General features: G+C 35.8%; 1 protein-coding gene across 10 annotated transcripts in view; it reads right to left on the reverse strand.

Moving 5' to 3' along the window:
• Window positions 1-20975, reverse strand: part of ALMS1 (ALMS1 centrosome and basal body associated protein) — a 229005-nt gene that overhangs the window by 87969 nt on the left and 120061 nt on the right. For all 10 annotated transcript variants that reach the window (XR_004475344.2, XR_004475343.2, XR_004475345.2 and 7 more), the window contains one exon: window positions 1587-1828. Coding sequence is in view for 7 of the 10 variants with exons in the window: in XM_033400506.2 (XP_033256397.2) it covers window positions 1587-1828 (242 nt within the window). In the remaining 3 variants the exon portion in view is untranslated. The remainder of the gene's footprint in view (window positions 1-1586; window positions 1829-20975) is intronic.

The raw sequence follows: 20975 nt of genomic DNA on the forward strand, positions 1-20975 counted from the left end.
CCTGATGCCAAACTCCAACTGACTCATAAGCCCATGAGTGAAGAAAGCAAATGTCTGTTGCTACAAAGCACTGAGATTTTCGAGGTTCTTATACAGTATCGCGGTGGCAATAGGTAACTGACACATTAAAGGTGTTCTGTGTGATATTTATTAGACTATACATTTGGGGGGCAAAATTTTACTTCACAATAAAAATGTATAAGAAATATAACCATCTCGAGTTTCCCTGATAGCGCAGTGGTTAAGAATCTGCCTGCCAATGTAGGGGACACGGGTTCCAGCCCTAGTCCGGGAAGATCTCACATGCCGCGGAGCAACTAAGCCCATGTGCCACGACTACTGAGCCTGCGCTCTAGGACCCGCGAGCCACAAGTACTGAACCCATGCGCCACAACTACTGAAGCCCACGCGCCTACAGCCCGTGCTCTGCCACAAGAGAAGCCACTGCAATGAGAAGCCCAGGCACCGCAATGAAGAGTAGCCCCCGCTCGCCGCAAGTAGAGAAAGGCTGTGCGCAGCAATGAAGATCCAACACAGCAAAAAATAAAATAAATAAAATTTTTTAAAAAAAGAAAAGAAATATAACCATTTCAACATATAAATATATTTATTCAAATTAAATTCAGTACAATTTAAATGTGGAACTAAGCAATTTTCTTTATACATTTAGGCATATTCCATTTATACCTACAGACAGATAAACTTTTTGCATAAGTAGGAAAACTTAAAATATATTTTGAATAGATTTGTACAAACTACTGAATACTTTAAAATTAGTAATTTAAAGTTCCCACCCTCATTTGGAGGTAGAATGGGAACTTAACTTTCTAGTTACTGGTCTGAAAAAGAAAATAACTTGCTATAATTTTGAACGTTATATAGTATAAGGACTATAAAAATATCACTGTCATGATAGCATATGAACACTCTAAATGTAGACCTTATGGTAGAGATTGCTAGCTGTTCACCAAAACTCATTTCTTCTTCATCCTGGAAAGCACAGCTAAACTATTCCTAGTCAGTGGAAAGTGATGTGGGCCACACCTAGGCCTAGCCCATAAAAGCCTCCCAACGTGTGCTCCTCCATGCTTTTCGTCCCTTCCTGTTGACTATGATGAATCCAAGGTTCCATGTTTTAAAGAAAGCAGGGTCACAGTCAACCTGGGTCCCTGGTCAACGTTTCTTGAAAAAGAAATAGACTGGCATTGTGTTTGCTATCTGTTCAATTGTATCATGCAAAACAGTAGTAAAAAAAAATGCCAAATAATTATCTACCTCCCTAAAATTGAACCTCTATAGTTTTTATGTTTTCATGAACTACTTGCATTCTTATGACAAGTATTATGAGTTGAAAATACATCAACCACAGTAGCATGAGTTTCACATAGGTTGTTAACTTCACTAGAAATTGAAGTAAAAACATAATAAATTATATTCTCTTCATAGCTATGTAAATAAAAGATGATATAATCATGTACAACCTAATGCTTAAAATTAAAATTAGGTTTTCTAACTAGAAAGACCCAATCAAGAAATTTCTTAGTTAATTACACAGAAGTTGGTAATATGACCTAAAATTCTCTTACCATCTGCGCCATGAGGAACAGTAATCTGTTGGACTGAAGACGATGAAGCAAACTTGACAGGAACTTTGCCCAACTTCCGTGTACTGAGCTCTGGAATATCATGTCCACGATCTTCAGCATTAACAAAAATCTCAGATGAAAACATGGCTTTTCTTGGACTTTCTGTTGTTATCTGAGTGACTGCATCAGATGATAATTTTCCAGAGAAGGGAGAAAACGGGGTCTTAGTCTCCTTTGGTGATCTGAACAAAAAAGAGAAAACACACAGCAGGTCATATCCTTGGCTTATCAAATACTGTAATTTCTTTCCAAATGTGGCTTCAATATTTTTTGGAGACATCCAACTCAAATGGTTAAGTTATTTCTGCAGTACCCTTTGCTTTTTTACATACTTATTACAGTGTGATCATGCATGAGTTTACTTTTACTTATTTTAAAATCTACTCTTATTTTGGATTTAGAATGCTATTATATAAGGAAAGGGTACTTTTCAGTTGAAGTGAAAAGACATCCACTAAAAAATAATTACTGGAAGTCCACTATAAATTAGGGGACTATGCTAAACGCATAGAGTGTACAAAAATAAAAAAGAAACAAAGCCTTTCCTCAAAAAGTTTATATGTCAGTGGGGGAACCAGAGGTTTTTAAGGTTGTAACTATATATATAGATTATAAAGAATCCATATTAAAACATAATGGAGTAAATAAATGAGTGTATAAATAAATAAATAATAGGAGGGAGGGAGAAGACAAATCTTGCCAACATAAGAATTCCATATGTAGGTAACCTCACCCCCGGCATCCATCTCCTCCCCAAGGAGGTGGAGGTGAAGCTTAATCTTCCCCTTAAGTCCAGTCCTGGGCTGGTGTTAATGACTGAATTCCAAAGAGAGTATAAAATGGGAGAAAAAGTAACTTTACAGTGGAGAAACCTAGCAAACACCATGTTATGCAAGTGATGATGTTTCACATCACCAGTGATGTCACGGAGACATTACATACTCTCTGTAAATGATGTGATGAGAAGGTTACTTCGCTTCTGCGGTATTCTTTGCCAAAACCTGTAACTCCAGTCTAATCATGAGAAAAACATCAGCCAAATCCAGATGGAGAATATCAGACCAATATTCCTCAGGACTGTCAAAATCATGAAAAACAAGGAAGGAATGAGGAACTGTCATAGACCAGAGAAGACTAAGCAGACATGACAACTAACTAAGTGGAATGTGATATACTGGATTGGGTCCTAGAACAGAAAAAGGTCATTAACGGGAAAACTGGTGAAATCAAAAAAAAGTCTTAAGTTTAGTTAATAGTAATATATAAATGTTGGCTTTTTAATTTTGAAAAGTATACTATGGTAGTATAAGATGTTAGCAATAGGAAAAACTGGGAGAGAGGTAAAGGGAACTCTATTATGGTTTGTATCTTTTCTGCAGATTTGAAATTATTTGAAAATAAAAAAGGTCATTTTTTTAAAATGGAGTAATACTGTATTATATTATATCACAGAAGAAGAAGACCTTTTAAAAGGTCTTTTAAATCTCTACCCTCTATATACTATTTACTAATTAAAAGGACAATTATGAGAAAAGAAAATAGGCCCATCTCCCTTATGTATATAGAAGCAAAAATCATAAACAAAATGTTAGACAGTCAAATGTAGAGTGTGTGAGTGAGTGAATGTGTGAATGTGTGTGTGTGTGTGTGTGTGTGTGAATTCCTACCAAGCTGTTTTACTCCAGAAATGCAAGGTGAGTTAACATTCAAATGTCAACAAATGTCATGCACCACATCAATAAAATAAAGGAGAAATGTATATGATCATAGCAGTATAGTCAGATAAAACATTTAATAAAATTCAATAATTATGTATGATTAAAAACTCATAGCAAAGGGAAACTACAAAAAACTTTAGAGCCACCATCCTATTTACAGTGAAATGTGGAGAATGTCCACTGTAAGATTAGGAACAAAATAAGAATGCCAACTCTTACCTTTTCTATTCAACATGTTAGTAAAAGTATTAAATGGCATTAGCAGTAAGGCAGGAAAAAGAAATCAGAAATATAAGGATAAGAAAGGAGGAAATAATACTTTCCATATTTGATATAATTAAGGATACAGAAAATCCAAAACAATCTACAGATAACTTATTAGAATATCAGTTAGTTTTTAGAAGAGTTGCCAGATAAGAGACCAAACTTTAAAAAATTCCACTAACATTTTTTGGTGTCTGAAAAGTTACAAAATTAAAAACTAAAAAATATGCCATATACATTATCATCAAAACATCATATACCTAGTAATAAGTATACTAAAAAATGTAAGAACCCTAAACAGAAAACTATTAATATATCATAGAGAGAAATTAAAGGTGATCTAAATAGGATTTCTACTTTGAGGCAGGATGTATAGGCATACCTCACTTTATTGCACTTCACTTTATTGTACGTTGCAGATAACGCTTTTTTTTTTTTTTTTTAACAAATTGAAGGTTTGTGGCAATCCTGTGTCAAGCAAGTCTAGTGGTGGTGCCATTTTTCCAACAGCATTTGCTCACTTCGTGTCTCTATGTCACATTTGGTAATTCTCACAATATTTCAAACTTTTTCATTATTATACTTGTTACATGATCTGTGATCAGTCATCTTTGATGTTACTATTGCAAAAAGATTACAACTTGCTGAAGGCTCAGATGATGGTTAGCATTTTTAAAGTCTACTTTCAAATTAAGATATGTACTTTTTTTAGACATAATGCTATTGCACACTTAATAGCCTACAGTATAGCATAAACATAACTTTTACATGCCCTGGGAAACCAAACAACTCATGTGACTTGCTTTATTATGATATTCTCTTTATTGTGGTGTCTGGGACCAAACCCCTATCTCCGTATTAATATGCCTGCATTAGGAAGGCACAGGCCATCACTCCTGCTGCAACAAGCAAACAAAATTGAATAAAAGATCATAGAGCTAAGGAAGCAATCAAGAAACAATGTCAACTAATATGCTAGAGAGGGACATTTAGAGATTTGGAGCAGGGGTTTGGTGTAGGGAGACATACTCCACTGGAAAAGAGAAATCACCAGAGCTTTTGATGAACTCATTTGCTGGCATGATGGAGTGAAATCTAGCAGAATGTCAAGCCAATTTCCCCCACAGGACATTTCCTTAGTGTCAGGGTGGTATAGGATTATGGGGAACTGAGCCAAGAAAGCAGAGTGAAATTTCCTGCACAGTCATGGCACTAACAAACCAAATCCCACTAGATAAAGGGGCCTGTGACAATCATTAGGTCTCCTCTTCAAGACATTTGTCAGTTTTTGAACCTATATAAAGCAGGAAGCTAAATACCTAATGCCTGAGGGAGAGAACTTTCAAAAGTGAGGAATTAGAGACCTACCAGACTCACAGTAAAAACCCAGAAGTGCTATCCCCAAGAAGGGGGCTGAGTCAGAAAAAGTGAAATCATCTGCAATGTTTCAGTGTTTATGAGACAAACTTTCACTGAGAAAGTGTAATGGCAACAAACACATAGCTGGTCTCTCCTTACATTTGCCATACTCTGAAGCTGTGAGAACTGAGAGCCTAAAGAGCTGAATTCAAACATCTGAAAGACTGAAGTCAATAACTGACTGTATTTATTGAAGAATCAAAGACCTGTCAGGCTTACAGCAAAAATCCAGGGAGGCCACAAATTAGGAAAAATCATAGGTAGGATGAGATAACTAAAGCTCCAACCCAGTTCTGATCTAGTAAAATTCCTGAAATGACTGAAATGATCAGCCACTCTGATTAACAGAGAAAAGGGTAAATCTTCTCTGGTGCAAAGCAATAGCATCTTCAGTCTCTATGATTTTTTTATTCACAATGTCCAGCACACAATCAAAAGTTATGAAATTCGTGAAGCAGGAAAAAGTGACTAAAAATTAAGACAAAAAAAACAAGAAAAATTGATTTAGAGGGAATTCAGATTCTGGAGTTAGCACAGAACTTTAAAATGACTATATTGAGAGTAAAAGATGGGGATTAATAGATAAAAATATGGAGAATCTAGGGCTTCCCTGGTGGCGCAGTGGTTGGGAGTCTGCCTGCCGATGCCGGGGACACGGGTTTGTGCCCGGGTCTGGGAGGATCCCACATGCCGCGGAGTGGCTGGGCCTGTGAGCCATGGCCGCTGAGTCTGCGTGTCCGGAGCCTGTGCTCTGCAACGGGAGAGGCCATGGCAGTGAGAGGCCCGTGTACCGCAAAAAAGGAAAAAAAAAAAACATGGAGCATGTCAACAGAAAATTGGAATCAATTTAAAAAAATCAAATACAGATAAATGAAAAATAAGAAAACTGATCCCCAGCAGACCTTAGGGAATACTAGAAGAAATTTTTTGAGGCTGAAGTAAAATGGCCCAACATAGAACAGAACTGCAGGAAAGAACAAAGAGCATTTAAAGTGTGTGTGTGTGTGTGTGTGTTTAATATATACATGTACATATACCCAGGTACATACACCTTTATATTTATATGTTGTTTTATAAATAAACAATAATAATGTCTTGTGGGGATGTAGAACAGAAATATACAACAAAAGCACAAACAGCAGGAGGGGGCACATGGAGTTAAACTGTTGTGAGATGCTTCATTTTTCATAAAATGGTAAGAATACTAATTTAAGGTTAATTGTAAAGTCAAGAAGTATAATCTCTTGAAAAATCACTAAAAGAATGATAGAGAAAAAGTATAATAAAAAAATCCAGTAAAGGAGATAACATGAAATCAAGATAATTGATTAAAATAATAAAGGACAAGGGTAATAGAAAACAGCAAAGTGGCAAAACTTAAAATCAACCACCTCAATGATTACATTAAATATAAATGAACTAAATATCCCAATTAAAAGACAAAGGTTGACAAGATGAATAAGACCCAACTATATGCTATTCACAAGAGAAACGCTTTAATATAAGGTCACAGATATACTAAGTTAAAAGAATGGAAAAGGATACCCCAAGCAAACACTAATCAAAAATAAGCTTCCCCTTATCTTTCTCTTCCTCCTGGCTTTTTATTCTCTCCTTTTACCTTTCCCTTCCTGAACAACTGAATCTTAAAACCATTAGGTGGACATTCACAGTGGGTGGGGCAACAGTGGCCCAGAGTAAGGTATAAGAGCCTCATCGGGGTGAGGAGGGTGCCCATGTAAAGGAGTAGCTTTAGCATGTAGTATCACAATCCAATCAGGGCAAAGAGAATCTGGGGAGGTGTGGCTTGTTATGCAATACCAGAGGAGGATGAGGAGGGTTTCCATGAAGAAGAAGGTCCAGCTTGGCATGTGAACTTACTGCCCAGCCAGAATGAGGAAGGTGTCTCTACAGTGGAGCAGCCTAACATAAAGTGGCAGAACTAGAGCAGAGTAGAGAAAATAATCTTCACAGACAGGCAGCCTGGGCTGGTAAGTCAGACCCCCTGCAGAATGAGAAGGGTGTCATCCAGGGCTTGGGAGTAGCCCGGTTTGGTGAATCAGAGCTCAAGCAAGGTAACAGCAATATCTACCATACAGGATAAGGGGAGGTAATCTGACCTGAGATGTCACAGCCTGGGTGATGAGGGTGTCCAACAGGGTAGCGAGGCATCTTGAGTCAGATCCTAGACAGGATGAGGGCATCCAAGCAGAGAGGAGGCCCAATGTGAGATACCAAAAGCCTAAGCAGGATGAGGAAGATGCTCCTGTGAGGAAGTAGTCCATCTCAGGGAGTTAAGAGTCTAAGTGAGGTGAGGAGGGTGTCCACATACATGGGGTGAGCATTCTGATGGTAGGAAGTCAAAAACCAAGTTGGGGATGTTATCTATGTTTAGGGGTAGTCTAGAATGGAGTGTCAAAGCCCCAGCAGGGTAAGAAGAACATCCAAACAAAAAGGTAGTCTGAAAGGAGAGTCAGAATCCAAGTAGTGAGTGAGGGCAATCCTAACTGGGGAGAGGATGGCAGGAATGATGGGAGATTAGTTACACATGGCAGATTGAGCAAATAAATAAATAAATGTATAAAGCACATAAGAAGTGAGGGTTCTCACTACTGGATAAGGGAGTTACAAACACAGAAAGAAAAAAAAGTAGAATAAAACTGAATTAGAATTGTATACATGGGTGTGAGCTTATGGTTTTTAATATATATAGACAGATACAGAAATAAATGTAAATGAGTATGTGTGTGTATTTATGTATGTATGTATGTACGTATGTACATAAATCCACTAAGAAGGCTGGGAGCAGCCCAAAAGCAATGCTCAGATCTTGGCTTCTAAATATCACTTTCCTCTAAAAGAAAGCAGGTTCCTTGGAGAAATGGCCAATTTCAGAGCTGGGGAAGAAGAAGTTATGAGCCTGAAGTGTCTTGTTGTGCCAGAAGGCAAAGACATGTGCAAAAGATGACAAGAACATGTAAAAAGGAGACAGAAACCAGCTTGAAGGAGCTGCCACTGGTCAGTAAATCAGTGGCATTTTGAGCATGAAAACAAATTACAATAGTAATAATGAATATAAGAAAACATAACTTTGTATAAGATCTCATATCCAACAAAAAACTTTTATACAGAATAGATTAAAACTCTCTAAATTTAACAGTAAAAAAAAAATGCAGTTAGAAAATAGCAAAACTTAAACACACACTTCACCAAAGATAATATACAGAAGACAAACACATGAAAAAATGTTCATCCTCATTAGTCATTTAGAGAAATGCATATTAGAACAACAATGAGATATCCCTATATACTTATTAGGATGGCTAATAAATAAAATAATAAAATTAAATAATTATTTATAATAAAATTATAATAATAAAATAAATAAAAAATACTGACAATAACAAAAGCTGACAAGGATGTGAAGAAACTAGATCTCTCATATATTGCCAGCAGAAATGCAAAATGGTACAACCACCCTGGAAAACAGTTTGACAGATTCTTAAAAGATAAACATATACTTACTATACAACCCAACAATCACACTCTTGGGTACTTATCCTAGAGCAGTTTCTCAACCTTGGCACTACTAAAACTGAACCAAATACTTCTTTGTTGTGGGGGACTGACTACTCTGTGTATTCCAGGGTATTCAGCAGCATCCCTGATGGCAACAGCAAAATTCCTTCCTAGTTGTGACAATCAAAAATGACTTCAGATGTTGCTACTGTCTCCGGGGAGCCAAATTCACCCCTGGTTGAGAATCACTGTCTGAGAGAAATAGAAACTTCATTTGTGTAAAAAAAAGTATATGAATGTTCACAGTAGCTTTATTAATAACAGTCAAAAGTTGGAAACAACCCAAACATCCTTCAACAGAGAAATGGTTAAATAAACTGGTATGTATCCATACAATGGAATGCTACTTAGCAATTAAAAAAAAAACAAAACCATTGATATACACAACAACTTGGATGGATCTCCAGGTCATCATGTTAAGTAAAAAGAGCTAATCTCAAAGGTTACATGTTATATGATTCAATTTACAAAACATTCACAAAATGACAAAACCATATAGTAGGAAAACAGGTCACTAGTTTCCAGGGTTTAAAGAATGCAGAGGGCAGGGGAGAGGAGTGTGACTACAGAGGGGCAGGCATAAGGGAATTTCTTTGTGGTGACAGAATATTCCTGTATCTTGATTATAGTAGTAGTTATGTGAAATCACAATGTGATTAAATTTCACAAAATTATACACATATGCATTCAAAAAAGCCTGAGTGCATGCAAAACTTGGTGAAATATGGTTAAGTTCTGTAGTTTAGTTAATTATATTGTGCCCATGTCAATTTCCTAATGTCATTTTGAAAATGTACTATAGTTATATAAGACATTACCAATGGGAAAGCTGAGCGATAGATACCTGGGACTCTCTGGACTATTTTTGTAATCTCTTTTTAAGTCTATGTATTTTTAAAATAAAGAGTGAAGAAAAGATAGTAATAAATCATAACCCACTGAATGAAAGCATGATTCTGTACAGATATAAATAAACTAGAAGTCTTCTGAGGACTGAGATACTTACATAATTTCAAAGTTCCTCCCCATAAAACACTTAGCTACAAAGTGGAAAACAGTAACTTTCCAGTTCAGAAACCTAGCCCACAACCTTACTAAGTAATTAAAGTGATCACTGTCAGCAGTGGGACAAATAGAAGTGTACGACAGCTGCTAAGATGTTATAAGAAGAATTCAATGTCAATTCTGTGATAACCCTACCAAAAATATCTCACCTGAACTTAATCATGAAGAAACATCAGAGAAACCCAAACTGAAAAACACTCTACAAAGTAACTGACCTGTAATCTTCAAAAGTGTTAAGGTAGGGCTTCCCTGGTGGCGCAGTTGTTGAGAATCTGCCTGCCAATGCAGGGGACATGTGTTCGAGCCCTGGTCTGGGAAGATCCCACATGCCGCAGAGCAACTGGGCCCGTGAGCCACAATTACTGAGCCTGCGCGTCTGGGGCCTGTGCTCCGCAACAAGAGAGGCCGCGATAGTGAGAGGCCCGCGCACCGTGATGAAGAGTGGCCCCCGCTTGCCACAACTAGAGAAAGCGCTCGCACAGAAACGAAGACCCAACACAGCCATAAATTAATTAATTAATTAATTTTTTAAAAAAAGTGTCAAGGTAATGAAAGTGAAGGAAAGACTGAAGAACTGTTCCAGAGTAAAGGAAATTAAAGAGTCATGACAACTAAAGCAACATGTGATTTTGAGTTGCTCCTTTTTGTTATAAAAAATCTTACTGGGACAATTGGAAAAACTGGAATAGTGTCTATAACACATTGATATTAATTTCCTGATTTTTACAGCTTTACTGGTTATGTAGGAGAATGTTCTTTTCATAGGAAACGATGAGAGTGATGGGGCAGTAGGTCAATAACTTACTACCACATGGCTAAGGAGAAAAAAGGAGGTATTAACATGCTGTTCTCAAATGCTGATTAAACAAGCAGACAAAAATTCAGTAAAAATGAAGATTTCAACATAACAGCTGACCAAATGGACCAAAGTAACATACACAGAATATCACAAGAAGCAATGGCAGAATACACATTTCTTTCAATTGCACACTGATCAAAATAAAAATATATCATATCATAAAGCAGTTCTAAAAAATTTAAGTATACTGAAATCATTAAGAATATAATCTCAATGACCAAAAAGAATTAACTAAAAATAAAAAATCATTTATATGTTCTTATATAATTGGAAATTAAGAAACACATCTCTACATAGCCATGGATCAAAGAAAAAGTTATGATATGAGAAAATATTTTGTACAAAGATGATGATGAAAAACTACATAAAAATCTGTGTACACTAGACAAGAAAGCTAAAAATTAATGAATATGTAAAAAAAGTATCTATTCTCAGAAAGACAGAAAAAGTTAAGTTAAACCCAAAACAGAAAAAAAAAAAAAAAGATACAGCAGCAACTAATGAAACAGAAAAATACACATCAGACGATCATAAAAACCCAAACTGCTAAAGCCCTAGCAAGAGTGACCAAACAAAAAAGGATAAAACACAAATTACTAATACCAGACATAAGAAAGCTAGTATCACTGGAGATTCAGAAATTGAAAGGATATAAGGATATTGTGAAAATAACTCATGCCAACAATTTTTGACAACTTATTTAACTAAAGAATACTTTCCAAACTGACACAAGAAAAAAAAAATCTGCATAGTCAAATCTACTAAAGAAATTGAATCTATAATAAAAACTCCAGGCCAAAATGGTGAATTCTGCCAAATATCTAAGAAAGAAATAGTACCAATCTTACACAAACTCTTTCAGAGTGTCCTGATATACTAATGAGGTCAGCCCAATGCTCATACCAAACTCAGACAAAGATATTGCAAGAGAAGAAAATTATAGGTGAATATCCCCCATGAACACAAATGTACAATTCCTAACAAAATATTAATTAGGTAGACTGTATCTAGCAAGAAGGATAATACATAAATTAGGAATACATATGATAATCTCTACAATAACTACTGCAATAGAGTCTGACACAATTTTTGATGTTTGATTACTGACTTCTTTTTAAGCCTCACCTTTTGCTCCACATCTGGAAAGGCTGATAAGCCTGAGTATGACTGCCTCCTCCTCCTTTGGCACCAGCAGAAAATTTAAACTGCCCATATATAGACTTTTTTCTCAGTTCCACCCTACAAAGCCCTCTCTGCTGTGCCCAAGACAGCCTGGACCTACTTGTGCCCACCCAACTCTTCCCAGGGGTTCCCCTGTGTGAGTAATAAACTTCCTCTCAAATTCTCTGGGTTTGAGGAGTGTCTGAAGCCTAGGTATCTGAACAAAATTTTGGGTGGGAGTCCATCCCACTTCTGCGGGATGGCCACAACCACTAAAAAATAAACAAAGATGTATATTAAAACAGCCAATAAGGAGAATAAAATGGAATAATAAAAGATAAATCATTAATACAAAAGAAGGCAAGAAAGAACAAAAACCATATGGTACAAATTGAAAGCAAAATGTAATATGGTAGATTTAAATCAAATAATACCATTCTGACACAAACTCAGAAAATGAGAAAGAGGTTTTTTTCTAAAAGCCACTGTAACTCTGCTGTCAGGACACTCCAAGAAGATTATAGACCAATATTAGCAAGCTGAATTCAGCAATAAATATAAAAAGGGACAATATGTCATAATCAAGTGGGATTTATCCCAGTAAGAATAATATTTGAAATCTAATCAATATATTTATATAATATATATAATATTATATAATAATATAATTCATATCAACAGACAGGAGAAAACAAATATGATCATAATACAGCAGGGAAAAGCATGTGACAAAACTCAACACCCACTCACAGAACTCACAGCAAACTAAGAATATGAGAGGGCATCCTTAATCTCATAAAATGCATCTAATAAAAATCTACAGCTAACATCAAATTTGATGAAACACTAAATCCACTCCCCCACCCACGCAAAGATGGGGAATAAGGTAAGATGCCTGCTCTTACTACTTCTGTTTAATATTATACTGAATGTCCTAAACAGTGCATCAGGCAAAAAAATAAAGACATGAAGATTGGAAAGGAAGAAGTAAAACTGCTGTTCATGCCCTGGCAACGTGAGTGTCTATGAAGACTAGACATTAAAGTTGAGGATATCACTAAATTTAAACAAAGCACTCCCTAAATCATAGGGAAGTTACTAGACACAAATTGAGGACAAATAGGTATGCGTCAACTTAACCACCAGAAGTATTACCTTGCCTAAATTCCCTATGGTCACTGCACACAAATTGCCTAAATTATCCTGGAGTAAGCAAGGAAGCTCTGACCCAGTGAGTAAGAAATTAAAATTAAAATTAACTTGTTGGCACTGATAAACTGGTTTGACAACAGCATTTGTATATACAATCAACAAATAACTAGAAAATACAAAATCTAAAATACCATATACAAAAGTATCATAAAACAAAATAATGAGGAATAAATTTAATGAAAAATGTGCAAGCCTACACACTGAAAATTACAACATCTTACTGAGAGACATTACATAAGTAGGGGGAAAAAACATCTTCATTCATAGGGAGATTCCATATTACTAAGATGTCAATCATTCACAAAATGATCTATAGATTCAATGCAACATTGAACAAAATCTCAGGAGGTTTTTTTGGAGAAACTGAGAAGACTATTCTAAATTTTATACAGAAATGCATAGAACCTAAAATAGCAAAAAATATTGTTGAAAATAAAAACAAGGCTGGAGGACATAACCTGATTTCAAGACTTATTATAAAGCTACAGTAATCAAAACATTATGGTATAGCTGTAAAGACAGACAGTTCAAAGGAACAGAGTAGAAACTCTTAAAAATAAACCCACATGTAAAAGGCCGATTGATTTTTGACAAAGGTGCGAACTAAGTTCAAAAAGGAAATAATCATTATTTCAAAGATGGTGCTGGAATATCCAGTGAAAGAAAATGATCCTAAACTGTGTAAATTACAGTATATACAGAAATTAGTTTGATATAGATCACAGACTTAAAAAATAAAGCTAAAACTATAATTCAAGATGAAAATATAGGAGAAAATTTTCATAACACTGGGTTAGGCAGTATTTTTAGACAAGACACAAAACAGTACTAACCATAAAAGAAAGATTTAGAATGTCCATCAACTGATGAACACACACACACACACACACAATGAAATACCACCCAGCCATAAAAAAGAATGAAATTTTGCCATTTGCAACAACATGGATGGACTTGGAGAGTATCATGCTAAGTGAAATTAAGTCAGAGAGAGAAAAACAAATCCTGTATGATATCAATTACATGTAGAATCTAAAAAATACAATAAACTAGTGAATATAACAAAAAAGAAACAGACTAACAGATATAGAGAACAACCTAGTGGTTACCAGTGGGGAGAGGGAAAGGGGAGGGGCAATATAGGGGTAGGGAATTAAGAGATACAAACTATTATGCATAAATTAAGCTACATAAGCTGTATATATCGTACAACACAAGGAATATGGCCAATATTTTATAATAACTATAAATGGAGTATAACCTTTAAAAATTGTGAATCACTGTATTGTACACTTGTAACCTATACAATATTGCACATCAACTATAGTTCCAACAGAAAAATTAACAAACTGGATTTCATAAAAGTTAAAACTTTTTCTTCATCAAAAGACACCAGTAAGAAAATGAAAATCAAACCACAGACTGTGAGAAAATATTTGCAATACACAGAGGATCTGTATCTTGAATATATTAAAAATTCTTAAAGTCATGAGACAATCCAATGGAAAAATTAAACAGACACTTCATAAAGACATAAAAATGGCCAAGAAGCACAGAAGCAATTATCAGCATCATGAGTCATCAGGGAAAAACAAATTAAAACCACAATAACATACCATTTCACATCCACATTTAGAATGGCTAAAATTAAAAATAACTGGAGGGACTTCTCTGGTGGCGCAGTGGTTAAGAATCTGCCTGCCAATGCAGGGGACACAGGTTTGAGCCCTTTTCTGGGAAGATCCCACATGCGGCGCAGCAACTAAGCCCATGCGCCAAAACTACTGAGCCTATGCTCTATAGCCAGCGAGCCACTACTGAGCCCACGTGCCACAACTACTGAAGCCCGCGCACCTAGAGCCCGTGCTCTGCAACTAGGGAAGCCACTGCAATGAGAAGCCCACGCACCACAACGAAGAGTAGCCCCCGCTCGCCGCAACTAGAGAAAGCCCACGCGCAGCAACAAAGACCCAACGCAGCCAAAAATTAATTTTTTAAAAACCCTGGAAATACCAAGTGTTGCAATGTAACTTGCATATGCTGTTAATGAGAACGAAAAATGGTACATTCAGCTCCAGTTTGGGGTAATCAATCATAACCCATTCAGTCTCTCCCACTAAGTGCAGCTATAAAACCTAGACAAACTACATGGAACAGCTCTTAGAAGACTCTTGAAAAATAGGAGCAGGCAAATTGGTGAAGACCAGCAACATCTGAAGTACCATTAAATTGGTGATGAGTTAGTTTATCATTGTTTCCTTTAGTATCCAATGACCTGAACTCAATAATAGAGTCTGACACTTAGAAGTGGACATTAGCACAGACAGAAAGACCTCCAGAAGAAGCCCTCTAATTCAGGCATGAGGAGTGGAAGCAGAAATAGTGTGAAAAAATCCCTTTTTCTTTTCTCCCTTTCTAGTAATCTCAAGCACTCAAGTAATCTCATGGAGGCATTGGTACAGCAGTAACAGGGACCAGAAGAAGTTTAAAATTCTGAGGGGGGGAAACTCTCCTCTTTTACCAGAGAAGGTGTGGTCTCAAGAGGGTGAGGTGAACCTGTGTTGATTTTTTTTTTCTCTTTACTGAGCCACCTGGCACTGACACAAAGTAGCCACAGGAAGCACATAAAAGAGAGGGGTAAATTAAGCCCTTGCTTTCTGTTCTGAGGACCAAAAAAGGGGAGCTCAAGGAGAAACATATAGAGGAAAGCCCCTATTATAACAGTTTAAATATACTGACAATACCACAAGTTGGCGAGGATGGAGAGTAACTGAAACACTTGTATATTCCTAGTGGAAATACAAAGATACAGCCACCCTGGAAAAACAGTTTAGCATAGTTTAGTTCTAAACAGTTCTTGTAAAGTTAAACACACACATATACCACATGACTCAGCAGCTCTAACTGTAATCACCCCAAACTGGAAACAACCCAAATATCCTTCAAAGAGTGAATGTATCGATAAACTGTATTTTTTTAAACTTTTTATTGCTTTATGCTTGTAATAAAGCATTAAAAAGTAAAAAACTGATTCATAAAATGAGATGGGTAAATCTTAAATATACTTTGTAAAGTAAAAGAAGCCAAACCCAAAGGGCTATTATATATTTCATGATTTCATTTACATGACACTCTGGAAAGGTAAAACTTGGAAGAAAACAGATCAGGAATTGCCAGGGGTCAGGGGAGGGACTGTCTATAAAGGGATGGCATGCGAGAATTTTTGGACTGACAGAAATGCTTTGTATGGAACTGTGATGTGGATTTATCAAAACTGATAGAACTATACACCACAAAAAGTAAGTTTTACAGTATGTAAATTTTATAGTATATAAATTTTTAAAAAATTAACCAAGATATTGGGGCAAAATGGAATACAGGATGTAAGAAATGAATCTAACTGTATTATAAATGAATCACATCCTCATGCTGAAGTCTATAAGGAAGAAAAAAGCTAACCCAGGAAACAGAAACAATGTCTGGACTGTATACTACACATAAAACCTGTACTCTAGGTGGAAAATTTGTTTCTCACCTGGGTATGAGATAAGAATTCTGAAACTTTATTTATATACTAGGGTAAATATACTGTAAATAATAAGAGCCATGTTTATCACCATTGGAGAAAGAAGTTACAAATAAAGAAAGGGAAAAGGCTAGAATCAACCCTGTGGTTTTGGACTAGTTGGAGGTATCGACTTGTGGTTTAAAAAAAAAATACATACACACACACACACACACACATATACACACACACACACATAATAGAGATGGAAATGAATATAGGTGTATGTATATGCATGAGTTAATACCTATAATCTTTAGTTTTATTCACTCAGAGGGGCAAGAAGCAGTGTCATCCTAGTAGCAATGAGCAAACCTCATTGGTTTCTGAACACCACTTTCCATTGTTGAAAGTGGGGTACTGAAGTCCTTGACTATTACTGTATTGTTGTTTACTTCTCCCTTTAGATGTTAGTATTTGCTTAATATATTTAAGTGCTTTGATGTTGGGGGTGTTTGTGTGTGTATGTGTACTCTGTGTGTGTGTGTGTGTGTGTGTGTATGACTGTTATATCATCTTGATGCATTGACTCCTTTATTATTATATAATGACCTCCCCTTTGCCTATTGTTACTATTTTGTCTGCTACAAGTATAACCAGCCCTGCTCTCTTTTGGTTTCTACTTGTAAGGAGTATCTTTTTCCTTTCCTTCACTTTGAGCTCACATGTCCTTAAAGCTAAAGTGAGTCTCCTGTAGGCAGCATATAGTTGGGTCTTGATTTTGTATCCATCAAGTCTTTTGATTGGAGAATTCAATTCATTTACATTTAGAGTAATTATTGATAGGTAAGGTCTTACTTATACCATCTTACTGTTTTCTGGCTGTTCCGTAGTTTTCTTTTTCCTTTCTTCCTCTCTTGCTGCCTTCCTTTGTGAACTGGTGATTTTCCGTAGTAATATTTTCTGACTGCCGTCTTTTTGGTGAATCTACTATACATTTTTGCTTTGTGGTTACCCCGAGGCTCACATAAACATCTTACAGAAAACAATATATTTTATATGATAACAACTTAACTTCAATCACATACAAAATCACTACCCTTTTACTCCTCCCACTTTTATGGTTTTAAACACCCCACTTTTCAACAATGGATAGATCACCCAGATAGCAAAATCAACAAGGAAACATTGGACTTGAAGCATACTTTAGACTAAATGGACTTAACGGACACCTACAGAACATTCAGCAGCTGAATACATTCTTATCAAGCATACACAGAACATTCTCCAAGTTAGATCACATATAGGCTGCAAAACAAATCTTAGCAAATTTAACAAGATTTAAATCATATCAAGTACCTTTTCTGACCACAATGATATGAAACTAGAAATCAATACTGGGGGGAAGCAGGAAATTCTACAAATATGTGGAAATTAAACAACACAGTACTGAATACAAGTATGTCTAAAAAAATCAAAAGGGAAAGCTAAAAATATCTTGAAACAAATGAAAATGTGAACACAACATATCAAAACCTATGAGACAAAAGCAGTTCTAAGAAGGACATTTATAGTGCTAAACGCCTTTATTAAGAAAAAAGAAAGGCCTCAAATAAATAACTTTACATCTCAAGGAATGAGAAAAAGAACAGACTAGCCCAAAGTCAGCAGAAGAAAGGAAAATAACAAAGATCAGAGCAGAAATAAATGAAATAGAGACCAGAAAAATAGAAAAGGTCAATAAGATTAAGAACTAGATTTTTGAAGATAAACAAAATTGACAAACCTTTAGCTAGACTAAGAAAAAAAGAGAGGACTCAAATACATAAAATCAGAAATGAAAGAGAAGACAAAGCAACTGATACCACAGAAATATATAGGATCATAAGAGACGATTATGAACAATTATATGTCAACAAATTGGATAACCTGGCAGAGATGGAAAAATTGCCAGAAACATACAACTTACCAAGACTGAATCATGAAGAAAGAGAAAATATAAACAGACCCATGGAGTAAGGAGATAGAATCAGTAATCAAATCTTCTCAACAGAGAAAAGTCCAGGGCCAGATGGTTTAAGTGGTGAATTCTAACAAACATTTCAAGAAGAATTAACACCAATCCTTCTCAAACTTGTCCAAAAATTGAAGAGGGAGGAACATCTGCAAACTCATTTTATGAGGCCATCATATTACCATGATGATCCAAAGCTAGATGAAGACACTACAAGAAAACTACAGACCAACAGCTGATGAATACAGACATAAAATTTCTCAACAAAATATTAGCAAACTGAATTCAACAGCACATAGAAGAATTATACACCATGATCAATTGGGATTTATCCCTAGGATGTAAGGATAGTTCAACATATACAAATCAATAAATATGATATGCTTCTTTAAAAGAATAAAAGATAAAAATCATATGATTATCTCATTAGATACAGAAAAAGCATTTGATAAAATACAACATCCTTCAATGATAAAAACTCTCAACAAATTGAGTATAGAAGAAACATCCCTCAACATAATAAAGGTCATGTATGACAAACCCTCAGCCAACATCACACTCAATGGTGAAAGGTTGAAGCTTTCCCTCTAACATCAGGAACAAGATTAAGAGTGCCCACTGTCACCACTTTTACTCAACATAGCACTGGAAGTCCTAAGCAGAGCAATGAGGCAAGAAAAAGAAATAAAAGGCATCCAATCAGAAAGGAAAAAGTAAGTTGTCTTTGTTTGTACATGATATGATCTAATATCTAATAGAAAATCCTAAAGATTCCACCAAAAGCTGTTAGAAATAATCAATGAATTCAGTAAAGTTGCAGGATGCAAAAATCAACATACAAATATCAGTTGTTCCTATACACTAACAACAAAATATCTGAAAAGAACTAAAGAAAACAATCCCATTCACAACAGCATCAAATCAATACCTAGAAATAAATTTAACCAAGGAGCTAAAACATCTGTTCACTGAAAACTAAAAGACTGTGATGAAGGAAACTGAGGAAGATGCAAACAAATGGAAAGACACATGAAATGTGTTCATGAACCAGAAGAATAAATACTGTTTAAACATCCATACTACTCAAAGCCATTGATAGAGTCAATGCAATCCCTACCAAAATTCCAATGCCATTTTTCATAAAAAGAGGAAAAACAATTCTAAAATTTATATGGAACCACAAAAGACTCTGAATTGCCAGAGCAATTGTGAGAAAGAACAAAACTGGAGGCATCATACTTTCTGATTTCAAACTATACTACAAAGCTATAGTGATCAAAACAGTAAGGTGCTGGCACAAAAACAGATACATAGATCAATGGAACAGAACAGAGAACCCATAAATAACCCCCCACATATACAGTCAACTAATATTTTACAAGGGAGCCAAGACTACTCAGCAGGGGAAAGATAGTCTCTTCAATAAGAGGTGCTGGGAAAACTAGATATCCACATGCCAAAAAAATGAAATTGGACTCCTACTTTTACCGCTCACAAATTAATGTGAAATGGGTTAAAGACTTAAACATAAGACCTGAAACCATAAGCTCCTAGGAGAAAACACAGGGGAAAACTCCTTGACATTGGTCTCACCAGTGATTTTTTTGGATGTGACACCAAAAGCACAAGCTACAAAAGCAAAAATCAGTAAGTAGGACTCCATCAAACCCCAAATTCTCTGTACAGCAAAACAGTCAACAAAATGAAAAGGTAACCTACAGAAGAGGAGAAAATATCTGCAAACCATATATCTGATAAGCGATTAATATCCAAAATATATAAAGAACTCATAAAACTGAATAACAAAAAAAAATCTGATTTAAAAGTGGGCAGAGGAACTAGAACTGAATAGACATTTTTCCAAAGAAGATATACAAATTACCAACAGGTAGATGAAAAGGTGCTCAACATCACTATTTATCAGGGAAATGCAAATCAAAACCTCAATGAGATCACCTCACACCTGTCAAAAAGGCTATTATCAAAAAGACAACAAATAACAATGTTGATAGGGATGTAGAGAAAACAGAACCTTTATGCACTGTTGGTGGGAATGTAAATTAGTGCTGCCACAATGGAAAACAGTAGGGAGGTTCTTTAAAAAATTAAAAATAGAACTACCATATAATCCAGCAATCTCATCTCTGGGTATACATCCAAAGGAAATGGAAACAGGTATCTGCACTCCCACATTTGTTGCAGCATTATTTACAATAGCCATGGTATGGAAACAACCATATCCTGTGTCCATCAATGGATAAATGGATAAAGAAGACATGGTGTAGGGACTTCCCTGGTGGTGCAGTCATTAAGACTCCACACTCCCAATGCAAGGGGCCCGAGTTCGATCCCTGGTCAGGGAACTAGATCCTACATGCATGACACAACTAAGAGTTCGCATGCCACAACTAAGGAGCCCGTGAGCTGCAACTAAGACCCAGCGCAATAAAATGAAATGAAATGAAACAAAAGACATGGTGTATATATACACAAAGGGATATTATTCAGCTGTTAGAGAGAAGGAAATCCTGTC

This window comes from Orcinus orca, chromosome 13, assembly GCF_937001465.1.
Source record: "Orcinus orca chromosome 13, mOrcOrc1.1, whole genome shotgun sequence".
Classification (NCBI taxonomy): Eukaryota; Metazoa; Chordata; class Mammalia; order Artiodactyla; family Delphinidae; genus Orcinus; species Orcinus orca.